The following is a 24,312-nucleotide window of genomic DNA, read 5'->3' on the forward strand; positions in this document are numbered from 1 at the left end:
TGAGGTTGCTGTTGATGTGAGAAGAGTCTAAGATAATTTCTTTGGATTCAACTATGTGATGTTCCACTTCATTGTGACAAATATAAACATTTGATGCTGCATTCCAATCTATTTCGTGTTGGTGGCCTTCATCGTTTGTGTTCACTGAGAATAGGAGGTGACTTGAGAGTGTGCTTGCTCTGATTCTATTGTATGAAATTCCATGTCTGGACAATTCATTGGCAAGACAATTCATCGTGGGGTCAAATCATCGCAGGGAAAATTCATCACAAAAAAAATTCATCACTCGAACTATTGATCACTGAAAAAATTTGCTTAAAATGTTATTTGCTAGAAAATTTGAAATGAATTGCATTGATAACGATATATAAAAAGTAAATGCAGTATACAAGATAAATTTCACAAAATATAATTTTATTATGTATCTATGTAATTAGTTAGCACGGCTAGCCGAGTGGCTGGTTGCTTCACAACCATATGCCTGGGAAAGGCATACTGCGCTCCATACCCTTAATCATAGAATCACCATATATTTTATAGTTCGCCCACCATTTCTAGATCCCTTCTTGGCTTGGTGCCAAGAATAGTCAATTCATGCTGAAGGGGAAAAAGAAATGAAGGATGTACGAATTGGTCGCCAACATGCCGAAATCACGTGTTTTCTTGTCTGTCGCTGTACTAGTACTAGCTTGATTTTTGTTGTTCTCTTTTTGCATTATTTTTTTATTATTAATTTGTATGATGGATCCAGTACAGTCAACAAGTTCTATTGTTACACGTTTCGGTAGCTCTTGCAAAAGAATATTGAATAATGTGCTGACATTCTGAGAAAAAGAATCGTCAGAAGGCCATCTTCTTATTCCCCTTTCTCAAGTCATAAAATGTGCAAGTGCAATTGCGGGCGTATCGGGGTCGACTGTTAAAAGAATTCGTAGGGAATCAAAAGGTAAAGGTAAGCCAAAATTTAAATCTCCTAAAAAAAAAGCGCCAGAGAAAGAAAACCATCAAAACTGTTTGAATGATTTTGATGTAGACGTTATAAGAAGAGCTATTGACAAATTTTACGTGGTCGAGAAAAGAGTGCCAACTGTTCCGAAATTGATTCTTGTGCTTAAAGAAAAAATTAATTTTCCTTGGAAAAGAGAAACTTTAAGGAAAATACTTCATGAAATCGGATTTTGTTTTAAAAAGTTCCAGAATAAAAGGAAACTTATCATGGAGCGAAGTGAGATTGTTTTATGTAGAACGCAGTATTTGCACGTATTAACACTCTACGTACATTTTTCCAACTGTTATACAAGCAAAATAGTTACACTTTAAAAACAGCAATGTTCGTAAAAGAAAAGCTAAATTTTTCGACCTGTAATAATAAACAAACTCAGTTTGTTTATTATTACATCCCAGAAGACAGACTGATTACCCTATTATAGGAATGGATTCTCCTTTTTCTGACATGCGCAGAAGTGTCGAGGGACCTCAAATCGGTGGGCAAACTATACCACTCATAACTTCATTCAAGTCCAAACAAGCGTCACTCTCATGGCCTCATTTTCTACAGTATTCATTATGACTCTCCCAGTTTTATTACTCAGCAATCTTTTATTTACTCCCTCACTCTCACAACATCTTGTTTCTTCTAGACCTCTTGTGCTTTCATTCTATTGACTCCCAATCACTCCCATACTATTTATTACTTCATTAATCACCAAAGACTCTCCCATATTTAATAAATTTAGTTTAATCCTTTATCCAAGTGTGAGCAAACAAAGTTTGCGCCTGAAAATATCTTCAGGACTGAGGAAGGTAGTACAACACTGGGCAACTCGTAGCAAAGGTGGACCAAGCTAACATCACTCCTATCTCAGTATCTCGCATAATGCAAAACACATCTCCTTGCAGATATGTATAATATTATGCATTAAGGGAAGGGCCACTACCCAGACTAGTTTCGAACTTTATTGAGGTCTCTTCGGTGGGAGCCAGCCCCAGAAGTGGAGATACCAGGCAGAAGCAGTGGCGAGGTCATCTTTACCTATAGGAGTTGCCAAACAGTGTGCCACCTTTTTATTAAATTACTCTGGATTTAGAGAAAGATGTTGAAAGTTTATTTTCCACTTGGTTAGACTAAACTAAACTTTCAACATCTTTCTCATAGAATATCTTATTCTATCAACCTCCACTTCACACCATACTGCTTCAGAACCACTGACACTTTTTTCTCCTTGTATCTCAACCTTGCACAGACATATTCCTCTGCTATCATCAGCAGCACTGCCCCCTTCCTTCTTGCCTTTCCTATCTTCACAAAAAACATCATATCCCTCCATTTTTATTCCATGTCAAGATGTCATCCAACGATGTTTCACTTATTCCAACTACTGTTGTTCTGGGGGGGATGTTGTCTTGTTCTTTGAAGAGTCTTAGATATTTTTATGTGCAACTTGAACTGCTTTGGCTATGTCTATGATTCTGTTTGTATAGAGCTGTTGTTCAGGATTAGGATCTATTGCTTGCAAGGCTGCTTTAATTGCTGGATAGGTAAAAATGCGAGTGAGTGTCAGTTCAGTATTAGGGCAGTTATTGCAGTTTCTGTATGTTCTCATATCATCTGTATTGATCTTCGTTCCTCTAAAATGTCCTGTTCGGAGTCTTGCTATTGTGGTGCAGGTCTTTCTGTCAACATTAATTTTGGGAATTTGGTGGTGTATCCCTGATTTTAGTGGAATTAGTTTAGATTTTGCTAGTGCATTAGCATCAGCAAGAGTCATCATGTCAGTTTCTTGGTTGAGTTCTCTGGCCTGTTTTGCTAATTTGTCAACTGCCTCATTGTAATCAATCTCTACATGAGCAGGAATCCATTGTAAAAATGCAACCTTTTCCCAAACACTTTAGTTGGTTTAAGAGTTTATGGATGTCTTGTGTAAGCTTGGTATTGCCATTTTTTATTGCCTCCATAGTCACTGTAAATTATAATCCCCTGTGATTGTTGAGATAATGATAATTTTAAATAAGCTTTGAGTGCTTTATTTATTGCATGGAGTTCACTGGTAAAATTGGAAGCAATTCTCCCAGATCCAACTTTTATTGAAAATTTTTCACCTTTTGAGAGTAGAAGGAGAGCACCAGTGCCTCCATTAATCACATCGGGGTCTGACAATCCATGGTATAACAAATATAACAAATAACTTGTTTGGAGGATGAAAGAAGGTTGATAGTATTTAGGCCTTATTCTTTGAGCGTTTCTTTTCATTCTTTTGTTTGTACAGGATTTGGTAAGGTTTAGATTTATGGAGGTATTTGAAGGTAAAGGACTGAAAAATAGAGGTTCTCTTTACTTATGTGGGCATTTAGATGATCAAGACCTGGTAAAATCCACACCACTCAACACGCTCGACTTTTATGCCATGCATCTGGATGCCCTTCTTCTTACTGCCATTGTTAACTGTTATTCTAAAAAAAAAGTATGAATATGTGAAATATGTGAACAGGGAAATGCCATAAGAAAACAGGCAGGATTTAGGAGAGGTGGAGAAACTGGAAACCAGATAACAAACATGCGATGGATTATGGAAAGAATAAGAGAATTTCAGAAGGATATATTCATCTATTTTATTGATTATAAGAACGCTTTTGATTCTGTGGATCACAACTGACTGTGGATTGTAATGAGATCAATGGGAATACCAGAGGGACTGATTACCTTGATAAGAGCTGTATGACAACCAACAAGTTTCAGCAAAAACAGTCTTTGGAGAAAAAGACAGTGTTCAAGTGGGAAAAGGGTTGTATACTGTTGCCCTATCTTTTTAATATTTATGGTGAATATATTATGAGAATGGTCAACTTAGACATAAAGACCTATCAGGAATTAAGATTGACAGCAGAAAAATAATTTAAGATATGCAGATGATGCAACCCCTCATAGCAAAAATTAAGGAAGATCTGGAATGGTTGATTCTGTCAGTTAAGAGGGAAAGTATCCAAGTTGGGCTTAATTTAAACATCATCAAAAAAAAGTGATGGCTTCTAGCAACTTATATGAATTTATAATAGAGAGAGATAAAATAGAGATTGTTGAAAGTTATGATTTATTAGGGTCCAGAAAAAGAAATGATGGTAAATGTGAAGATGAAATTCAAAGAAGGAGAGTCATAGGGGAAAAAAAAAAAAAGCTATGTTAAACCTGAGAAAAATTATGAAACAGAGAAGTGTGAGTAACATCACAAAAGTTAGAATTGTCAAAGCAGTGGTATTTCCAATAGTGATGCATGGATCTGAAAGCTGGATTATTAAGAAGAAAGACAGAAAGCAAATTGATTCATTTGAATTATGGGTATGGAGGAGACTTAAGAATCCCAAGGACTGCAAGAGTGACTAATAAAAAGATTTTAGAGCGTATAAAGACAGAATGCTCTTTGAAGACATTGATCGCTAAACAGAATTTGATGTAACATATTTTTCAATAGATAACGTGCACCTAATGTATAACGCACACCCCAACATTTTCATCACTCCTTTTGATGTATAGATAACATGCATGTGCCAACTAGCGGTAGAGTTAGGAAGTACAGACAGAGGAATTCTTTAAAAGCACGTGCATTGCTACCAATCGTTCTCTTGTAACTAGTTGCATCAACAATTGAAAGGTAGGTGTACATTTTTTGTATTTTAGGAAATTACATTATTCTGTACATCCTGTTTTAAAATATTTCATAAAGTAAATAATTATTTGTTTATATTTTGTTATTAGATCTGAATTACCCATGGAAGACAGAAGTACTTCTCGAAGAAAATCCTACACAGCACAGTTCAAACTTGAAGTGCTAAAAGTAGCAAAGGAAAAAGAAAATCGTGAAGCTGGTATATTATTCAGTGTTGGAGAAAGTAGTGTTTGTGAATGGCGAAAGGCTGAAACAGTTCTGAAATGAGTTTTAGAAGGTGCTTGTGGCCAACCATAGGAAAAAAAAAAACTGTTTGATTGGGTTCTTAGTGAAAGAGCTAAAGGTATGAGAATATTTACTAACCGTGTGTTGCAGGAATTGAAAAGAATTGCACAAAATGATAATATAAAGGATTTCAAGGTCTACCTTGGGTTTTTGGATTTATGAAGAGAAACAATTTAAGTGTGTGCTCCTCCACTAGTGTTCGACAAAATTTGGCGTGTGACTGAGAAGCGAAAGTAGAAATGCTTGTCACTTTGGGAATATGGATGAGGTTCCCATAAGTTTTGACATGCCTAGTTCTAGGACTGTGAATCTGAAGGGAGCAAAAGAGGTTTCAGTTGCTACAACAGGGCATGACAGGTCTAACTTTACTGTGGTTCCCTGCATAACTGCAGATGGTTCCAAACTGCCACTGATGGTGATTTTCAAAAGAAAGACTGTTCCAAAAGGTTGTGATTCCAAAGATATTATTGTTACTGTTAATGATAAAGGTTGGATAAATTCCGAGATTATGATATTTTGGTTGGAGAATGTGTGGTGAAAGAGAAAAATGGCATTTTTCAACCCAAAATCTTTGTTAGTGTTGGATTCGTGAAGGGCACACACGACAGCAGAAGTTAAAACAATTGTAAGTAAGTATTCCAAATTGGCCGTCATTCCAGGAGGTTTAACAAAAAACTCCAACCCCATGATCTTGCAGTACATAAATCATTCAAAGACAATTTGCAGGTTAAGTGGGAAGACTGGATGATGAATGGCATCCATGAATATAACAAAACAGGGCAGATGAAAAGAACGTCATATAAAGATAAAGTTACGTGGATTGTAGAAAGTTGAAGAAATACCAAACGAAATTTTTAATGCAACTGATTCTTTTAATATTGAGTCTGATGAAAACTTTTTTTGGATTTGAATAGTGTAATGTTCAATAAATATTTATTTATTTACTCTATAAATAAATAAGTAATACTTCTACCTTAGTTTTGTAATTACATTTGATTTACCTCTCATACCTTTCAAAAGTATACCGCGCATGTTCATTTTTAACAAATTCAGACTTTTTTGTATAGATAACACGTGCGTTATCTATCGAAAAATATGGTACTTGGGACATATTATGCAAGCAGATGAATCATTGGAAAAGGCAGGTTGGGGAAAGATAGAGGACATGAGAAGGAGAGGAAGACCACAAAAGAGTTGAACAGACAACATGAAAAATACTTACCCACTTGAACATACAGTTGCTGAAAGAAAGAAGCTGAGTGGAATGGAGATCCTTTCTTCACAAGATCACCAGGAGTTGAAAACAACTGGATGGTACATAACATCTCCATGGAGTCAGAGGTCATCACAGGAGACTCACACTAACAATACCTATCATACCTCTCCTTAAACTCATTAACTATCAGGGCACTCACAACTAATTCTGGCAATCTATCCCACTCACTCACTACTCTCCAAACAAAAAATCTAGTCTGCACACCCTTTTAAGCACACTCTTACACAACTTTCAGGAATGATCTCTAGTTCTCTCTCTATTCATCATGTACTGCAAACATTTCATTTGTATCGATCTTAGAGAACCCATTTAATAACTTTCCAATCCACATACCTTCAATCAATCCTCATAGGGAACATTCCACAGGCTTATCAGTCATCTCTGAATCCTCTTCACCACTTCCTGATACCCAAGAAACTAGGTTACCAAATCTGCACAAAGTATTCAAAATGCAACTGAATTATATTGAATGACATAATAGCTAGAAAGTGTGACAAGAGAGGACTGGAATATGTGGATGCTTGGAGTGCGTTTGAGGACAGAGAGGAATTGTATGCGAGAGTCTGCTTACATTTGAATGAGGAAGGAAGGTCGTAGGCATCTGGAGAGATTGCTGTTCTGAACAAGTCAGTGTATCCCAGGGGGGATGGTAGCAGGGGTGGCCTCTTGTGGGAATGGGTACTTGGGAGAAGGGGGGACGACATCAGCTAACACTGAGCCCAGTGGAGTCTAGAGCGGGGATAATGCTGGGTATAGAAACAATGGCATTTATATGCTTTATACTAATGCCAGAAGATCCGGAATACAGGAGAGGAATTGGTGGAGCAGATAGCATCAGCCTGGCCAAAAATTATTGGGATCACTGAGACGTGGTTGACAGAAGAGTATATAATGACAGGAATAGAAGTTGCTGGGTACAGCATTTTTCGGCAGGATAGGAAGGGAAAGCGTGGTGGTGGAGTACTGCTTATGATAAGTGACGACCTATGTCCTCTAAGAATGGAGACTTTGGAAGGCAGTAGCACTAATGATTTTGAAAGCATATGGGGTGAGGTAGAGGTGGGCAAGACAGGATATTTAGTAGGGTGTTACTACAGACCCAGGAGCACAGAGGGTGGGGACCATGAAATGTTAGACAGTTGAGTTTGGCAAGTGCAAGAAGAATGATTGTTATGGGAGATTTTAACTACAGTAATACAAACTGGGGAGAGGAAGATGCACGTAGCAATAATGGAATGGAATTTCAAGAATTCTTGAGGGACAAATGTCTTAGGCAACATGTAATAGAGGGAACAACTAATAATAATATAATAATAATAATACAAATAATAACTGAGATGACATCTCTCCCACCAGTTGGAGAGAGTGACCATATGGTTTTGACTTGGAAAATGAAGAAACATGCAGGAGTATCAAAGAGACGGGAACGTATGTGGAATTATAAGTCAGGTGATTATAATAGTCTAAGACGTCAACTTGGGGAAAATTCATGGAGGGAGGAATTGGAAGGCTGGGATATCATTAGTACATGGGAAATTATGAAAGAATATTTGTTAGCAGCAATGGTAAGTTGTATACCACGAGCGAACAAGAGGACACAATTTGGTGTAAAGTGGATGACAAACAATATTAAATAGGAATTGCATGTGAAAAAGAGGCTATGGAATAGATATAAGAAGATATGTGAAGAGAAGATGTATGAAGAGTATAAGACATAGGTCAGAAGAGTGACAAGTATGGTAAGGAAGATGAAACTGGAATATGAGAGGAGATTGGCCCTAAGATCCAAAAAAATTCTAGGGAATTTTTCAGATATATGGCCAGTAGGAGGAGAAATGACTGTAGAAGAATGATATTGTGGATAAAAATGGGAACAGAGTGACTCATGCAGAGGACATAGTGGAATTGTTCAATGAACACTTTATTGGAGTATTTCATCCTGGAGGAGTCAGTTTTAATGCTAGAGGGATTGGGCAGGTTCGAGGTTTAGAGGTACAGGAGGAGAGAGTGTTTCAAATACCGAGTACTCTGTATGTCAGTAAAGTTGTAGGACTGGATGGTATTTCACCACAAGTTTTGAGAGAATGTGCTAGGAAACTGACAGTGCCTTTGTCATGGCTTTTCAATGAAAGTCTGGCTGCAGGAAAGGTGCCAATGGAATGGAAGGAAGGTAAGATAGTTCCATTGCATAAGGGCAGTAGCAGACTGGAAGTGTCTAATTATAGGCCAGTTTGTGTGTCATTAGTAGTTAGTAAGATCTTGAAGAAAGTAGTGAAGGACCACATACAGCATTGGGCAGATGAGGGTAATGTTATCTGTGAGAATCAACATGGATTTGTGAAGGGGCACTCTTGTTTTAGCAATATGCTAGCCTTTTATGATAAAGTTACAAGAGCATTAGATGAGGGAAAGGTATATACTGCCATTTTCTTAGACTTAGCAAAGGCATTTGACAGGGTACCACATGATAAGCTGATATTTAAGTTGCAGCACATGGGTCTGGATGTCAGATTGGTCAACTGGATTCAGGATTGGCTGTCTGATGGGTATCAGAGAGTTGTGTACAGTGGGGCAGTTTCAAGGAAGCAGAGGGTTACAATTGGGGTCCCACAGGGCCCAGTACTGGGACCTATATTGTTTAACAATTATATCAATGACATTGTCAGTGGATTGCAATGGGATATTCAGTTGTTTGTGGATGACGCGAAGCTGGGAAGGATTATTAGTAATAGTGCAGATGCAGCAGCACTGCAAAAGGATTTGAATAAGCTAGATAGAACATAAATGAATGGGGGTAGGGGTTGTCGGTTTAATGCAGCAAAATGTAAGGTCTTGAGGTTTGGGAAACATCGATGGGACGCTGCATACTCTATGGGAGGAGTTATACTGGAGTAAGTAGGGGAGACAAGAGATCTGGGGGTGATGATTCATAGAAACCTGAAATTTAGGGGACATATTGCAAAGATGGTGAACATAACACAGAGCATTGCTGCAATAATGAGAAGGAAGCTGACCTGCAGAGATAAAACAGTTATCATTCCATTGTATAAGACCCTGATCATATCGTACTTAGACTATTGTTCTCAGATTTGGTCCCCAGGATTTGAAGGGGATAAATTATATAAATAAGGACTGTACAATGATAGTTATGAGGATCGGCTGAGGGAATGTGGACTGTAGAGTTGGGTGGATAGAAGAAGGAGAGGTGATATGATTGAGACTTTTAAACTGTTGAGAGGTGGTTACGGGGTTGACACTGGGGAGTTCTTTTGCTTGGTTGAACAGCAGGAAGGAGTGATGACAAGAAGCCATCCCTGGAAGTTATGAAAGGAATCTGTGAGCAAGAGGGTGAGAAGTGGTTTCTTTGCATGGAGGGTGGTTGAACCATGGAATGCATTGCCTGATGGAGTGGTGATCACGAGAATGGTCATTGAGTTTAAGGAGTGGTATGATAGACTTTGTGTTTCTTAGTAGGGACCTCCCCTTGATGAGTCTTGATAGACTTTGTGTTTCTTAGGAAGAACCTCCCACGGTGAGTGTTTTGACTCCATGGAGGCCTCAATAATAATAATAATAGCCTTATAAAGAGGGACATTAACATCCCTATCTTTACTTGTATAGTGTGTTTTTCAACGTCAGAGTAATCGTTTAAGCTTTTGGCTAACTTTGACAATATGCTATCTGAACTTCAGCTCTCTGTCCACCATTACCCCAAAGTCTCTAACCTCATCAATTTCCTGAAATCCAGTACGATCAATATGATACAGTATGTAACCTTTTCAATCCCAAGTGCATAAGCATACATTTTGCAACATTATATTGACAATCATTATTGTTCACCTACAAAGTCAATTTAGTTAAATCAGCCTGCAGGATACCTACACCATCTTTGTCAATTATTACACTCCCCAGTTTTGCATCATCAGCAACCCATGGAATATCTTCTTAAATCTTTCCCTTTTTATCATTAATATACAAATTAAAGAGTAGTGGCCTTAGCACAGAACCCTGAGGTACTCTGCTGGTCATTCTCATTTTCTTAGATTCCACTTCACCATGTATGATTCTCTCTCTCTCTCTCTCTCTCTCTCTCTGGAGTCTGTCTGTCAGCAACCTCCTCTAACCATGTTATCAGCTTAATATCAGTTCCCATTTGCTCCAACTTTTGTAATAGTTTTTCATGCAATATTCTATCAAATGCCTTTGAAAATCATGGTGTAGCCATTTTCATTATCTAATTCTACTGTATTAGATAATGAAAATGGCTACACCATGATACTGCTGGACTTTGCAAAGTCCAGCAGTATCATGGTGTATCTAGTATAAAACATTAGTAAATTATTAAGGCGGGACCTAGCTTTTACAAAGCTATGTTGTCCACCATGCTGTATTCCTGTCCACTAATTATTGGATTTTACTTTAACCAACGTTTCCAATACTTTAACCACCACTCCTGAAATATGAACTGGTCTGTAATCTGCTACTTCTCTCTTTGAGTCTCCTTTATAATAGGGCAAGATAATGGAGCTATCTTACCCTATTTGCACTTCCTTGGAATCTTGCCAGAGCTAAGACTTAGAGTGAATAATTTCATCAGTAATAACACTGCCAATTTTACAAATGCACTCTTGCGCATTCACATAGCAAATTTTCTAACATGCAATCCAGTCCCATTGCTGTGTTTACATTGATATTTTTCAATACGTTGAACACCTCTTGTTCTTCTACTTCAATTCTGACAGCAGACTACCACATCAGCAACTGTAATATCTCCACATGGATGATACGCCTTTGCAAAATGATTACTCAACAACTCCACTATTTTTTTATAATGAACAAAAGAAATAAATATGATTATAATGAACAGACTAAAATTACAAACCTTCTGTCCTTTTAATCCTGGAGGGCCAATAGCAGGTTCCCCTTTCTCCCCTTTGGAACCTGAAATGCCTGGAAGCCCTGGGGGACCAACATTACCCGGATACCCTGGCAAACCAGGAGCTCCCTAAAAAATAAATAAAATAAAATTGTTTACAACCTGAAACTCCCTAAAAAAAATAAATTTAATTAAATCATTAACAATTTAAAAAATATACAGTAATTCCAAAAACAATGAGCCCTTAAAAATAGTTTCAAATAAGAATGGGTTGAAAATCAGAAGAAAAGAATAATATTATTAACAGTATACTTAGTATCAGTATCAGTAAATTGTAATTGTCAGACAATACATATGAAAAGAAGACATGCCATATGTGAGAAGAATAAAAAATTGTGATATCAACATTTCTATTGATATCTATGTGATATCAACAGAAAGTGAGAGAGAGAGAGAGAGAGAGAGATTGAAAAATAGAGAAGAATAGAGGTTTCTGAATGCAATGAAGATATTCTTTACCTTTGGAAACCTCTATTCCTGTTGGGTTAACTTATACTCTATTCTTGTGTTTTTCTTCTATTTTTTTTTTTTAATTTAATTCTTTTGGTTAAAAATCACACTGAGGCAACTCAAGTTATATGTTTCAAAAGCATGAATTCTTATAGCTGTGTTGGCTGCTAATGGACAAAAAGCATGAGCTGCTGATAAGAAATATTGTGTCACTACTATATAAGACCAACTAATTCATTTTCAGTTGAAATACCACTGTAAAGGTTCTTCACATCATAATTTGAAATCTGGTGCTTCTAAATGAAAAGTAATATCTTTAGATATTCTTCTAATTACATTAGAGAGGCACTGCTTTACTTGAAATTATAACCAAAGCAACTAAGCCAACAAAGAAAGCACATTATATGTATCATTTGTATATTGCCCAGCTGGCACATGTATTTTGTGGTATTCATATGGGAAAAACTTCCACTAAAGCCAGCTAACTCACATTCAGTTAAAACTCCATTAAAAAGGTTCCTCATTTCAAAAGTTGTGACTTCTACTGATTGTGCTATGGTAGCATCACAGCAAACAAAATATGGAGCATGCGAGCATGATGGAAAAGAAGAGAGTATGAGTGCCAGTATGTGAGAAAGAGTAAGAGATGAAAATAAATTATTATAAATAACATTATATTCTTGTTTCTATCATTTACTAAAGTGTGAGCAAACAAAACTGTATATGAAGTAATTCATGAATAGGCTCATGTACTACAGAGACAGATAACTTCAACTGCCGAATTATTCAATAATTCGGCATTGAATGTCTTGAATGTCTCCACATCACATTGAAAACCAGGTGACAAGATTTGAGCATAATAGTCCAAGTGTGGTCTAATGGTCCAGTGCTTCATGCATTGGCACAACCACTTCCTTTTCCCTAAATGTTCAAGTACTTCTTATCATAGCAGCACTATGATGTGCAGCCTTTGCAACACTAGCAAATGCCCTCTAAACAATAGTCAATGGTCAACCATCACTCCCAAATCTCTAATCTCATCCATTTTCTGCAGTACCGCACCATCAATGTATTACACAGCCTTATATTTCATCACTCCTAAATCAACACCTTGCACTTATTGATATTAAAACTACAACCCCACTCCTTTGTCCGAGTAAAAAGTCTATTCAAATCTTCCTGAAGGGAATTAACATCAACAGTGCTACTGATAATTCTTCCCAACTTTGCATCATCAGCAAACAACAGAAAGATCCCCAGTCAGTCCACATGATATATCGTTTACAAAAAGTTAAACAGCAGGGGGCCCAACTATCAAGAACTCCATCCTCCTTCAATGCCTATACTGAAGCCCAAAACAGATGAAGAAAATTATCAATGCTTCCAAAACAGAATTTGAATGGCCAAAAAGCAGGAAACTTGTAGCCTGTCCAAACAGCAACCATGCCTTTTGGTCTCTCGCCAAAGCAGATGGTCGTAACTTTTGCCCTACACTATTCCTATCCCTATCATACCCAGATGGCTCAATTGCAACATCACCAACAGAAAAGCTAATCTCCTGGCTTCGCACTTTGCCTCCAATGCACACATAACTGACAATGGAAAATGCCCCCAGTCATTCAAACTACCCAACATACAATGTCCCCTGTATCCTTTTGCCAGAAAGAGATCATAAACCTGTTGTCTAAATTAGACACAAAAAAGGCTCATGGCCCTGATGGCATTCCTCCAATTGTCCTGAAGGTCTGTGCAGCAGAACTGACTCCTATCCTATGCCGTCTGTACATACTCTTATACTCCACTGGTATATATCCCAAAGCCTGGAAATTGGCCTATATTCAACCCATTCCTAAAAAGGAGGATCTAACTACCGCCCCTATCTCACTCACTTCAGTCCTATCTAAAGTGATGGAGAAAACCATCAATTTTCTCAACTCCTACTCTACCTTGAAGGTACTCAGATATTAAGTGACCACCAGTACAGATTCTGTCAATGCCAATCAACAGATGTCTTCTCTTGTTTGGGAACAAGAGAGCCTCTTTTCTTTTTTCAAATATCTTATTCCAAAAATGTAGTGACCAAAACAAGGAAGTATTCATCTGCTTTATCAACTTCGAGAAAGCATTTGACAAAGCCCGCACACTGAAATGATTGAATTATTAAAAATTGGATTAGATGGTAAAGACATTAGGATCATCGAAAACTTATATTGGAACCAAAAGGCATCTGTTCAAGTTGATGACATTATTACAGACTCCATTAACATCAAAAGAGGGGAATGACAAGGATGTGTGCTGTCATCCCTCCTTTTTAACGTATACTCAGAAGCCATATTACAAAAAATCTTAAAAGGAAGAGAGGAAGGGATTAATTTAAATGGCAAAATCATCGATAACATCTGATATGCTGATGACACAGCTTTCCGGGATGACAGTATTCAGGATCTTCAAAATCTTCTCAAACTAGTGAATGAAGAGAGTGAAAAAAAATGGAATTAAGAATAAATATCACCAAAACTAAATTCATGGCATAAGCAAGAAACCGATTCTTAATTCAGCACTTTCTTTAAACAGGAAATAAACATAAAGAGACAAAATTTAAATATCTCAGATACTGGTTAAATGAAGAATGTAATCCAGAAATGGAAATAAAAGTTAGAATTGAAATGAAAAGAAAAAATTTTCTCCTGATGCGTAACCGCAATTTAAAATTAGAGCTTCGAGTATGCATGGTTAAATGCTATGTATGGTCTGTACTGCTGTACAGTGGACAAGAAGATTTTGGTTGGCAGACATCAAACAGTGAAGTGGACTGACATGAGCTCTGAAAGACTATTCAGAATGGCTAAAGATCACTCAAAATTTGCCAAGGTGGTCACTGACCTCTGACAGAAGATGACACTCAGAGAAAAAAAGAGGGCATGTGACAAAGTTCTGTGATTAGCTAGCTATGAAAATTAATGGCTGTCCTATTGACCTATTTGCTTTTAAGCAGACCTGTTTGATATGAGACATGAAGTGAAGCCTTTTATCTAGTTGTACCCCTAATATGGGGTACCAAACATGACCTCTTTGCCATCCAGCAACACTCATCTTCTTGTAAATAGCACTGCACTATTCTTGTCTGCTTTAATATCAATTTGCCATTTTTTTTAAACTATTGTTCTAGCTCTGATTTTGCAGGGGTTTTTTTTGCTAATCTAGGTTACAGAATGCATAAAGGCTACAATTTGCATATAACTATTTTATTTTTGCAAGTAATAGTTTTGCACTATAGGATTTCTTGGCTTTAAGGCTATTATTTTTAAATGCAGAATGATTATTGAGTGTAACTATGGTTCTGATTGTCCCTAAAATCAAGAACTTTAGGAATAGAGCTGAGATGCAAAGAGCCAAAAGTAATCACCAAAATGTTAAGAGACTATAGAAGCAGATAAAATCAATCCTTCACACCACATGGCGGGGAAAAGTACCTAGTTGTAGTCAAAATATATGGAATCGAGAAACAAGCTACTAGAAAGTTTTTATGTACAGGGAAACCTCAAAACACCTATTATAGTAGGAAGTCAGGTATGGACAGCATGAAATTTAAAGTTCCTCATCGAATATAAGAAAGCCAGTTAAGAGATCTTAATTCAAGCATTTGTTGAGTGGGAAAAATGTAAGTAACATCAGAAAGTATATCTCCATAGAAGATGTGAACTGGTACTCCAGGGAAATAATTTTTACAATGGTTAAGAAGACCACATTTCCAAACTTCATTAACATCAGGACTTTGAGAGTAGTGGTTAATTATCCCAGAGTACAGAGACAATGTCTGTTCTGTGGCTCAACAGACCATCTGGGAAGCAGCTGCCCCCTAGCCAAGTGTTTAAACTGTGTCAACATCAGGCACATATCCAGCCAATTCCTGAAACCCTGAGAAAATTAGATGGTTCTGAACACCATATTATTACCTGTCCCCAATGCACTTTCACAGAGTAAGCAAGATTTTAAGTAAGTCATCCAGAGTACAAAAGTGTATGACATCTGGGGCCATTTGATAGAATTTAATCTTTTTCTCTTAAGACCTTTATGCAAATAATTCTAGAAAAAGTAAAGATGACAAAACTTACACCATCTGAGTCAACTGCAGTCTCCATACCATCTATATTGACCCAAACCCCTCCATACAGACAAAAATGCAAACAATGTGCAAATACAGTAGGTAGAGGAGGAGAAAAGCAATGCTACACTGACAAGGCACCTGGACCAGACATATTATAAACAGAGTTCTACCGTGAGGCATGAGATGTCATTCCCCCTATTCTTGTTGCACTATTAAACCATATTTAATATAACATTTCATTGAACAGTTCAATGAAAATGTGCTCTACTGACACTCCACTGCACTGACAAGGCACCTGGGTCAGAGAGATTATAAACAGAGTTCTACCATGAGGCATGGGATTTCATTCTCCCCATTCTCATTGCCCTATTAAACATCCTATTCAAAGAAAATTTGGCAAGTAAGTTTGTGGAGTGCAATGCTTCCTTTATCCCTAAAGTCAACAGATATCCCTCCCTAATAATAATAATATATATAAAAAAAAAAAAAAAACTGGAGGCCAATCAGCCTATCTAACACAGCTATAAGATCCTTGCCTGTGTGCTCAATAATCAGGTCAAGTTGGGGATGAGGTAAGTCGTACAGAGCACAAAAGTGTATAGCATCTCAGGCCACTTGAGAGAATTTAATCTGTTTCTCTTAAGAGATCTATTCCACCTAGTAAACATTAAATGTTACCAAATGGCATTGCTTTGCATCGATCTAAACTGAGTATTTGACAGTGTCCATCATTTGTTCTTATTTCGCATCATTCAGGAAAGCTGGGGTCAGGGAAGGCATTCTTTCTGTACTTCAGGGAGAATGTTAAACAATATGTATACCACCAAATAAACAGAATGTTGTCAAACTCATCAACATCCAAAGGGAATTAAAACAAGGATGCTCTCTTGGTCCCCTTTTTTGCACTAGTCCTTGAGCTTTTTCTTCAGGAAATAAACATCGCATATGCTGTAAGTGGAATACCACTATCACCCACAATGAAGGAATCTAAAGTAATAGCTTAGTAAGAGCACCCTTGGGGACAACAACAACCGTTAACAATGCTACTCGAGTCCTAACTACAGAATAACAAACTAAAAATTAAAGATGCCAAGAAATTATATTCTTGGTTTAATCCTTTATCCAAGTGTAAGCAAACAATGTTTGTGACTGGGCTACTTGTATATAAATGCTAATGACTTCACATCAATTATCTCATAATGCAAACCACACATCTTTACAGATGTGCATTATGGGAAGGGCCACTATCCAGACCAGTTTCAGTCTTTATTGAGGTGAAAAAGTAAAAGGATATCCATCATAAGCCTGGAGTAGTTAGTATAGGAGTGCAAGAGAGCCTGATAGTATTAGGAGAAAGAAACGACAGACAAATAGTATGAGAGATAGAGGAAAAAAGGCCTCAGCTCTTTTATATCACCATATACCCAAAGGCTAACACATTTTTTTTCTTTTTTTTAGCAGTCTCATGCAGATGAACAACCAAAAGACCAATTGAAACCTAACATACAAAGATGACTGATACCCAGGTGGTTAGCCTTATCTGAGCTAACTGCCCTGAGTTGGCTTTCCCTGCCTGGGATTGTTCTCCAGTCAAACCTGCAATTGACCATAAAGCCACATTTAACTAAGAGGATGGAAGAACCATTTAAAAAAACCTCTTATAGTAAAAATATACATAATTTTATCTCCCCTAATGAATATTGCATAATGCAGGTGGTCTACACCCCTAGCCAAAATTTTGATATCACCCAGAATACTTCTTTCTAAATACAAAAATGGTCTGGCTAAATAATAACACTATCAAGCATATGTATGTCATATTGCTGGTTTTCATATCTGTGTTTCTTTCTAAACTTCCATAAATGGTATTTTAATTCATTAATTATAAAAATCAAAATTCTCTTCCCATTGCTGACGGGTAGTGGGTACTGCAAAAAAAGAACCTATTCTGTTGTAAGTAATGGAATGCCCAACACATTATATGATCTGTTCCAAATATGCAAGGCAAGAGAACAGCTGTAGAATGCATGTTTTACAGCTTCTAATCAGTAACAGATGTCACAGATTGGATCTCCAATGTTCAAGTTACCTCCATTTGATGGCATTCTTATGCAATTCTCCAAGCAAGATCCCTCCTTGAAACTTCAGTAAGTTATGAAACAAAGTGTTGTTGTCAGTACCCAACTGCCGAAGTTCATGGCGAAAGAGTTTAAATATTTCTTTATACCAAATTTAACTTTTATTAATGGAAAGAATGTCAATGCCAGAATGTTCTAGCAATCTTAGCATTAAGCACAGAATGCTGTAGTATTCAGGGACAATCTCAGCTTTTGGACCTTTATAATCATTTACTCCAAATAGGGGAAGATGAAAACCCAGGTGGTACTGGAGAAGATCTACACGTGTGTGTTTGGTCTGCAACATTTTATGTATTTTTGAAGCTGTATTGCTTAAGTAGCAGCATTTTAAGACTGGAAGCCCAAAGCAGCTGAACCAAAAAATTTGGACAGGTTTACTATGTAATAGTTTTTCTTCAGCTTCTGTAATGTGTGTAATATATTTATATACAACTGAACAGAAAATATATTGTTTTAAGTACCAAGAAAAGGAAAGTGGGTATTTTCCACTTTCCCAATTGCCCAATTTTCCAGTCTTCTAAGGTTTGAATGTTTACCTTCTCCACTTACCCAATATTACCAGTTTTTGAACTGATAATATTGGGTAAGTGGAGAAGGGAATTCCAAAAAAGGGTTCTCTCTCTTAGGAGTTAGTTCAAAAGGAATGCCTCCAAGATCCCACTTTCCAAAAAAAATTTATTTTGTCTGCATTAGCAGTTAATCCACTGATTTTGCAGAATTTTTCCAAAATATCAAAAAAGATGTATATGGAATCATTATTTTCTCAAAGAGCCTATTACATCATTGTCATAGGCTAATATCTTATTTTCCTTCATAGCTGAAGGAACTGTTATTCCTCACACAGCACATGTAATGTCGACTTCCTGCAAGAAAGGTTTAAGAACCAATCAAATTGTAATGCACTAAGAGGCCAACCTTTTTTGAATTTTGACTGGATCTGATAGAAATCCATTAACTAAGAGGTTGGAAATTGAATTGACATAGGCTCCTTTAATAATGGATAGCAGCTTTTTTATTCACATCAATGTGCTGGAGGATGTGAAACAGAAAGGGATACCAGATATTATTAAATGCTGTCTACTAATAGCACTGCCATTGGCTATTTTTTCATATTAACTAGGCAGAGTAGATCATGTAGCAGAAACAGATTAAATTCTACTGCTCAGCCTGGAACTCCATACACCTGTGTGCTTCTAATTATGTATTTCATTCCTACTTTGAACCTGTTATTGATAATGTGGAAAAATATCTTGCAGTCAGTATTAGATAGAGAAATAGGTCTCGGCTGCTAATTAAAGTATGATCTCTATTAGTTTTGGAATGAGGATGGCATGACTTGCTTTAAATTCACTTGGTATGTCCCATAGAGAGAAAAGAATTAAACAGTATAACTAAAATGGGAAGAATAAAATCCCAGGCCTCACAGCAAAGTTCTAAACCATCAGGTCCTGGGGATTTTTCTGTCTGGCATTCTTTATAGGCTGTGCAAATTTAAAGGCTGTAATGGGTGTGTCAAGCCCTTCTTGGATATGAAAAGGAAAGCTATTAATGTTCCAAGAGCTATAATTTCCCACAGATTTTTATAATGTTATTGAAAGGAGTCACAGTTGTCTTGAGCAACTGTGACTCCTATCACTCAAATCTTCACAATCAGTGCAAATTTGAGTGATAGCCCTTTCTTTGCAGAACTTAGTGAATTGTCTATTCAAGAATGCAGCTGGAAAGGGGCTATCTACTAAGTGCTGCCATATTCTTATTTTAAAATTCCTTTCTTCCACTTGTTTCTGCCTTTCCACTTCTATCTTTATGTTAATATTTCTACTGATGTTGCTGCATTCTATGTCATTGCATTGGTTTTCTATGAACTAGCTTCTCTCTTTATACAGTTCTTTCAACTTTTTTTTTTCTTTTGAGAAAAGCCTGCTCCTTTCCCCATTCAATCATATTCTGTTTTACTGCCTGTTTGAATTTTAATTACATACCCCAGTTCCAGGTAACGTTATTTCAGTTTGAACAGAAGGTCTGTAATTTGGTTGTAAAAATTAATGGAAAATTTAGTGGAAACCTCTATGATCCAGAACTGATCTCCACTTGTTCCATACAGTGGAATTTAAGGAAAACTAGATTATGATCTGACATGTTGATGTCAAAATGTTTTATCTCAGTTAGCCTATTTATAAGGGAAAGAAGAGATATAAATTCAATCAAGATGAGTACCGATATCTTGATTCATGTATTTTGTAAGCCTGGACATTGGGGTTGTGAATCCTCCATATGTTGACTAGTTAAGCATGTCGAGACATATGGAAAAGTGGGATGTGCACATCCCACTTTTCCAATTCTGGGGTGTCTCCTAATTTGTTTAATGTGGGGTTTTCAATACAATTCCTGTCTCCAGCTGCTATGATATAATGGGCACCATATAAATATGGCTATAATTCCTAGAAGCATTTTTGTCTAACTGTCCCAATGGATGGAGATAAGCATTTATAAACCTTATAACACATCTGCAGTATTTCCAGTCTATTATCAAGATTCTCCCTTCTGCATCCATCCCATTGGATATTACAGAATGACCCAAAGGTGGTGGGGGGAGGGGGGGACACAAATAAGAACCTCTATTCCTGCCCTGTAAAATCTTCCAAAGAAGCTCCAATAAGAAAGAAGTGGAAATCAATTGGCTAAAGTTCTTATATCTTTATGTTTGTGGAAGTATGTTTCTTGGAGAAAATAAACATGATATTATGGTGTAGCATAAGTTTCCATATAGCTTCTTGTTTAACTTTCCTGTGGAATCCTATATTTAATGAGACAATGCAGGAAGGAAATGATATGATTAGTGAAGTGCCACTGGTAAGTCTTTAACTTCTGGATTTTGGATGAACCTGGTGATGTCTTCAATATGTGTAGGTCTGCTTTTTGTAAATTCTTTTTCAGTTTTTTATACTTGCTTTTCATTATTTCAATTTCATGCCTACTATTCTTGATTTGGAAGCTAGTTATGTTCTTTACGTACAGATGATAATTGTACTGAAAAAACTTTGAATCAGTAAATTTTATTATTTTTTCTTTAATTGTATATCTCTCGCTTTCCCTTTATTAGCATGAGATGGTTCCCCATAGTCAGTAAACTCTTCTGGCCCTGAGGAGTCTTCATTTGATGATCCACAACCTTCTCCATTTTTAAATTTTTTTTTTATCATTTCTTCTTCTTTTAGATTTAGTTCCTTTTTTTAGTAAGTCTTATTTTTTTTTGTTTATTCTCAATTTTTTTTTATTAATTCATCTTTCTTTTTTTATGATCTTGTCTGCATATTAAGTTCTTTTAGATGTATTACTTGCTTATCTGTTTCTTCTCTGGTTTCTCCTGGTATAACAGTTTCATTTGCTTGCATTTGGTCTTGTATCTGTTCATTTGTTATAGCAAGTTCATTATTGATAATTTCAACTAATGTTGTTCCATTCAGTTTGACTGGGAAAGCAGCTCCCGGAGTTCTGGAATTTTGAGGCTAATTTCTGGATGTGTTTGTCATGCACTTTTTGTGATTTTACCAAGTATAGTTTGTTTGAAAGCACTGTCTTTACTAATATGACTTGGAAGATTTAAAACAGTAAAAATCGAGAGATTTTTACCATTTTAACTTGGCTTCCCACTAAGAATATAATTTCTTGGCATCTTTAACTTATAGTATAACCAAGCAGAAAAAATTTCCAACATGTATGAATGTCTGTTCATGCTTTTAAGTGGAAGATACTTTTCAGTGAGTGATGTGACATAACACACACACACACACACACACACACACACACACACACACACACACACACACACACACACACACACACACTGACAACATAGCATTGAATGACAACCATGATAACAAAGTGAAACAGACATTCATACAGACTGTGGATCTGAATATGTCTTCAGATAGCCTGTCTACTTAAGCAATAAAATCACAGATTTGATTGCATGGATTTTGGTTATGAAGAGATCATCACATCTTATCCAACAATATCAATGTAGGTAGTGATTATTATTATTATTATTGTTGTTGTTCCGGGCAACTCCAAGGAGTCGACAGACTCATCGAGGGAGGCCCTAACATCATGTCAAGAACAACTATTCGACATTGACAAAGTATCTATCATACCTTGCCTTGAACTCATTCACAGTCGTAGCACCCACAACAGACTCTGGAAGCTTATTCCACTCATTCACTACTCTCCAAGTAAAAAACCTAGCTCTAACACCCTTGTCAACCACGCACTTGCCCAGCTTCCATTCATGGCCCCTAGTCCTCCTACCACCAGTCATATTTTTAAAAATATCTTCTGGATCAATCTTATAGAAACCCTTCAGTAATTTGAATGTCTCAATCATATCATCCCTCCTTCGGCTATCGACCAATTTCTGCAACCCACAAATCTTCAACCTATTCTCATAAGGTTCATTCCACAGACCTACTATCATCTTGGTCACTCGTCTCTGTATTCTCTCCACTTCCTCCCCATCACGAAGAAACTCTGGTGCCCATAACTGGGCACAGTAGTCCAGATGGGGTCTTATCAAGGCTTGATACAGAGGAACAACAACTTGTTTGTTTCTGCATGTTAAAGTATTTTTCAGAAGCCAAGTGATTTGGTGAGCTGTTTTAGTCACTTTTGCAATGTGCCTCCTAAACTTCAATTCCCTATCCACAAACACTCCCAAATCGCTGGCCTCATCAATCTCCTGGAGTACGGTTCCACCAATGCGATATACTGCTGCTATTCTTTTCACCCCAAAGTGCATAACCTTACACTTTGGCACATTAAATTGCCATCCATTTTTCCTAGCCCAGTCCTCCAAACTATCCAAATCATCCTGTAAAATTTTGACATCCTGTGCACTCACAATTGCTCTACCCAACTTTGCATCATCAGCAAACAAGTGAACACTTCCTCTCAAATCCTTTCCTATATCATTGATAAATAAATTGAAAAGCATTGGTCCAAGAACAGAGCCCTGTGGCACACCACTAGTCACAAGCTGTCTTTTAGACTCCACTCCTGAATAAACCACTCTCTGGTATCTCTCCTTCAACCACCCTCCTATCCATCTCACCAACCCTATATCTATCTCCATCTGCTCCAGTTTACTGATTAGGGTTCTATGTGGTATCCTATCAAAAGCCTTGACAAAGTCCAGTAGTATTACTGTAAACCCATTGCCCCCTATCCAGTTCAGCCGTCACTGTGTTATAAAACGTGAGCAAGGTACTGAGGCATGATCTACCCTTCACAAAACCATGTTGTCCCCCATACAATATCCCATTTTCATCTATCCAATCCTGTATTCTTTTCTTGACTAATTTCTCTAAGACCTCGACAATGATTGCTGATATGCTAATCGGTCGGTAATTTACAACAGCAGTCTTGGAACCACTTTTATGCAGTGGAACTATTTTCCCCTCTTTCCACCCCCCCCTCGGGACTAACCCAGACCCGAGACCCTAATTAAACAAAATGGTCAAGGGTACTGACAATTCTTTAGCTGCTTCTCGTACAATACGAGCTGGTATACCATCCAATCCCACAGATGTATTGACATTGAGGTTATGCAATAGACTACTCACCTCCACTTCATTCACCACAATTCCCGCATAATCTACTGATACATTTGTTTCTGCAATGTCACCACCTGGATGATACACTCTTGCAAAGTGCTCACTCAGTAACTCAACTATATCAACTGATTCAGTTACCTCCCTACCATCGGCATTCTTTAAAATCATTCTGCCATGTACATTTTTCCTTTTACTTGCTACATATCTAAAAAACTGTTTAGGATTCTCTTTAGCCTACATGGCCAATGTTCTTTCGTAATCCTTTTTTTGCTTTTCTTACCACACTCGTTACCCTTCTGGCCTGCGCTTTATACCGTTCGTGTGCCTGTCGATCACCTTTCTCCTTAAATTCCCTCCATAGTTGTTTCTTTTTTTGCAGCTCAAGCTTAATGGTGTTATTCATCCATTTAACCCCTAGTTGATTTATTATTTGGACTCTAGGTATACAGTCAGCCATTGCTTCGTGCAAACACTTCTTAACTACCTCCCATGCACTATCGACTTCTAGTCCTTGCAGTTGTACATGCCATGGCACTGAACCACTCAAACTCCTAAGCTTGTCATACTTTCCAGCCCGATAATTCCACATGTACCCTGTCTTAATTGAAAATTCTACACCTTTAGCCACCTCCCAAGTCAAGACCCTATGATCACTCTCACCGATTGGTGGCAATGTGGTCATATTTGTTACAGCCAAATCCTCAGATGTAATTACTAGGTCAAGCACTCTCTGACCCCTAGTATTTTCCATTACATGCTGTTGCAGATAGTTATCCCTTAATAACCGCATAAAATCCAATTCCTTTCTCCCGTGTGTCCTCTCCTCACTCCAATCAATGTGACCATAGT

At 37.2% G+C, this 24,312-nt stretch overlaps 1 protein-coding gene across 1 annotated transcript in view; it reads right to left on the bottom strand.

Annotated features, from left to right (window-relative positions):
* Positions 1-24,312, bottom strand: part of Col4a1 (Collagen type IV alpha 1) — a 903,940-nt gene that overhangs the window by 748,190 nt on the left and 131,438 nt on the right. Inside the window, exon 7 of the mRNA XM_090402880.1 lies at positions 11,105-11,227. Within this exon, the coding sequence (XP_090259006.1) occupies positions 11,105-11,227 (123 nt within the window). The remainder of the gene's footprint in view (positions 1-11,104; positions 11,228-24,312) is intronic.

Source organism: Typopeltis vanoorti, chromosome 13 (assembly GCF_054136105.1).
Source record: "Typopeltis vanoorti isolate ZY-2024b chromosome 13, IOZ_Tvanoo_1.0, whole genome shotgun sequence".
Taxonomy (NCBI): Eukaryota; Metazoa; Arthropoda; class Arachnida; order Uropygi; family Thelyphonidae; genus Typopeltis; species Typopeltis vanoorti.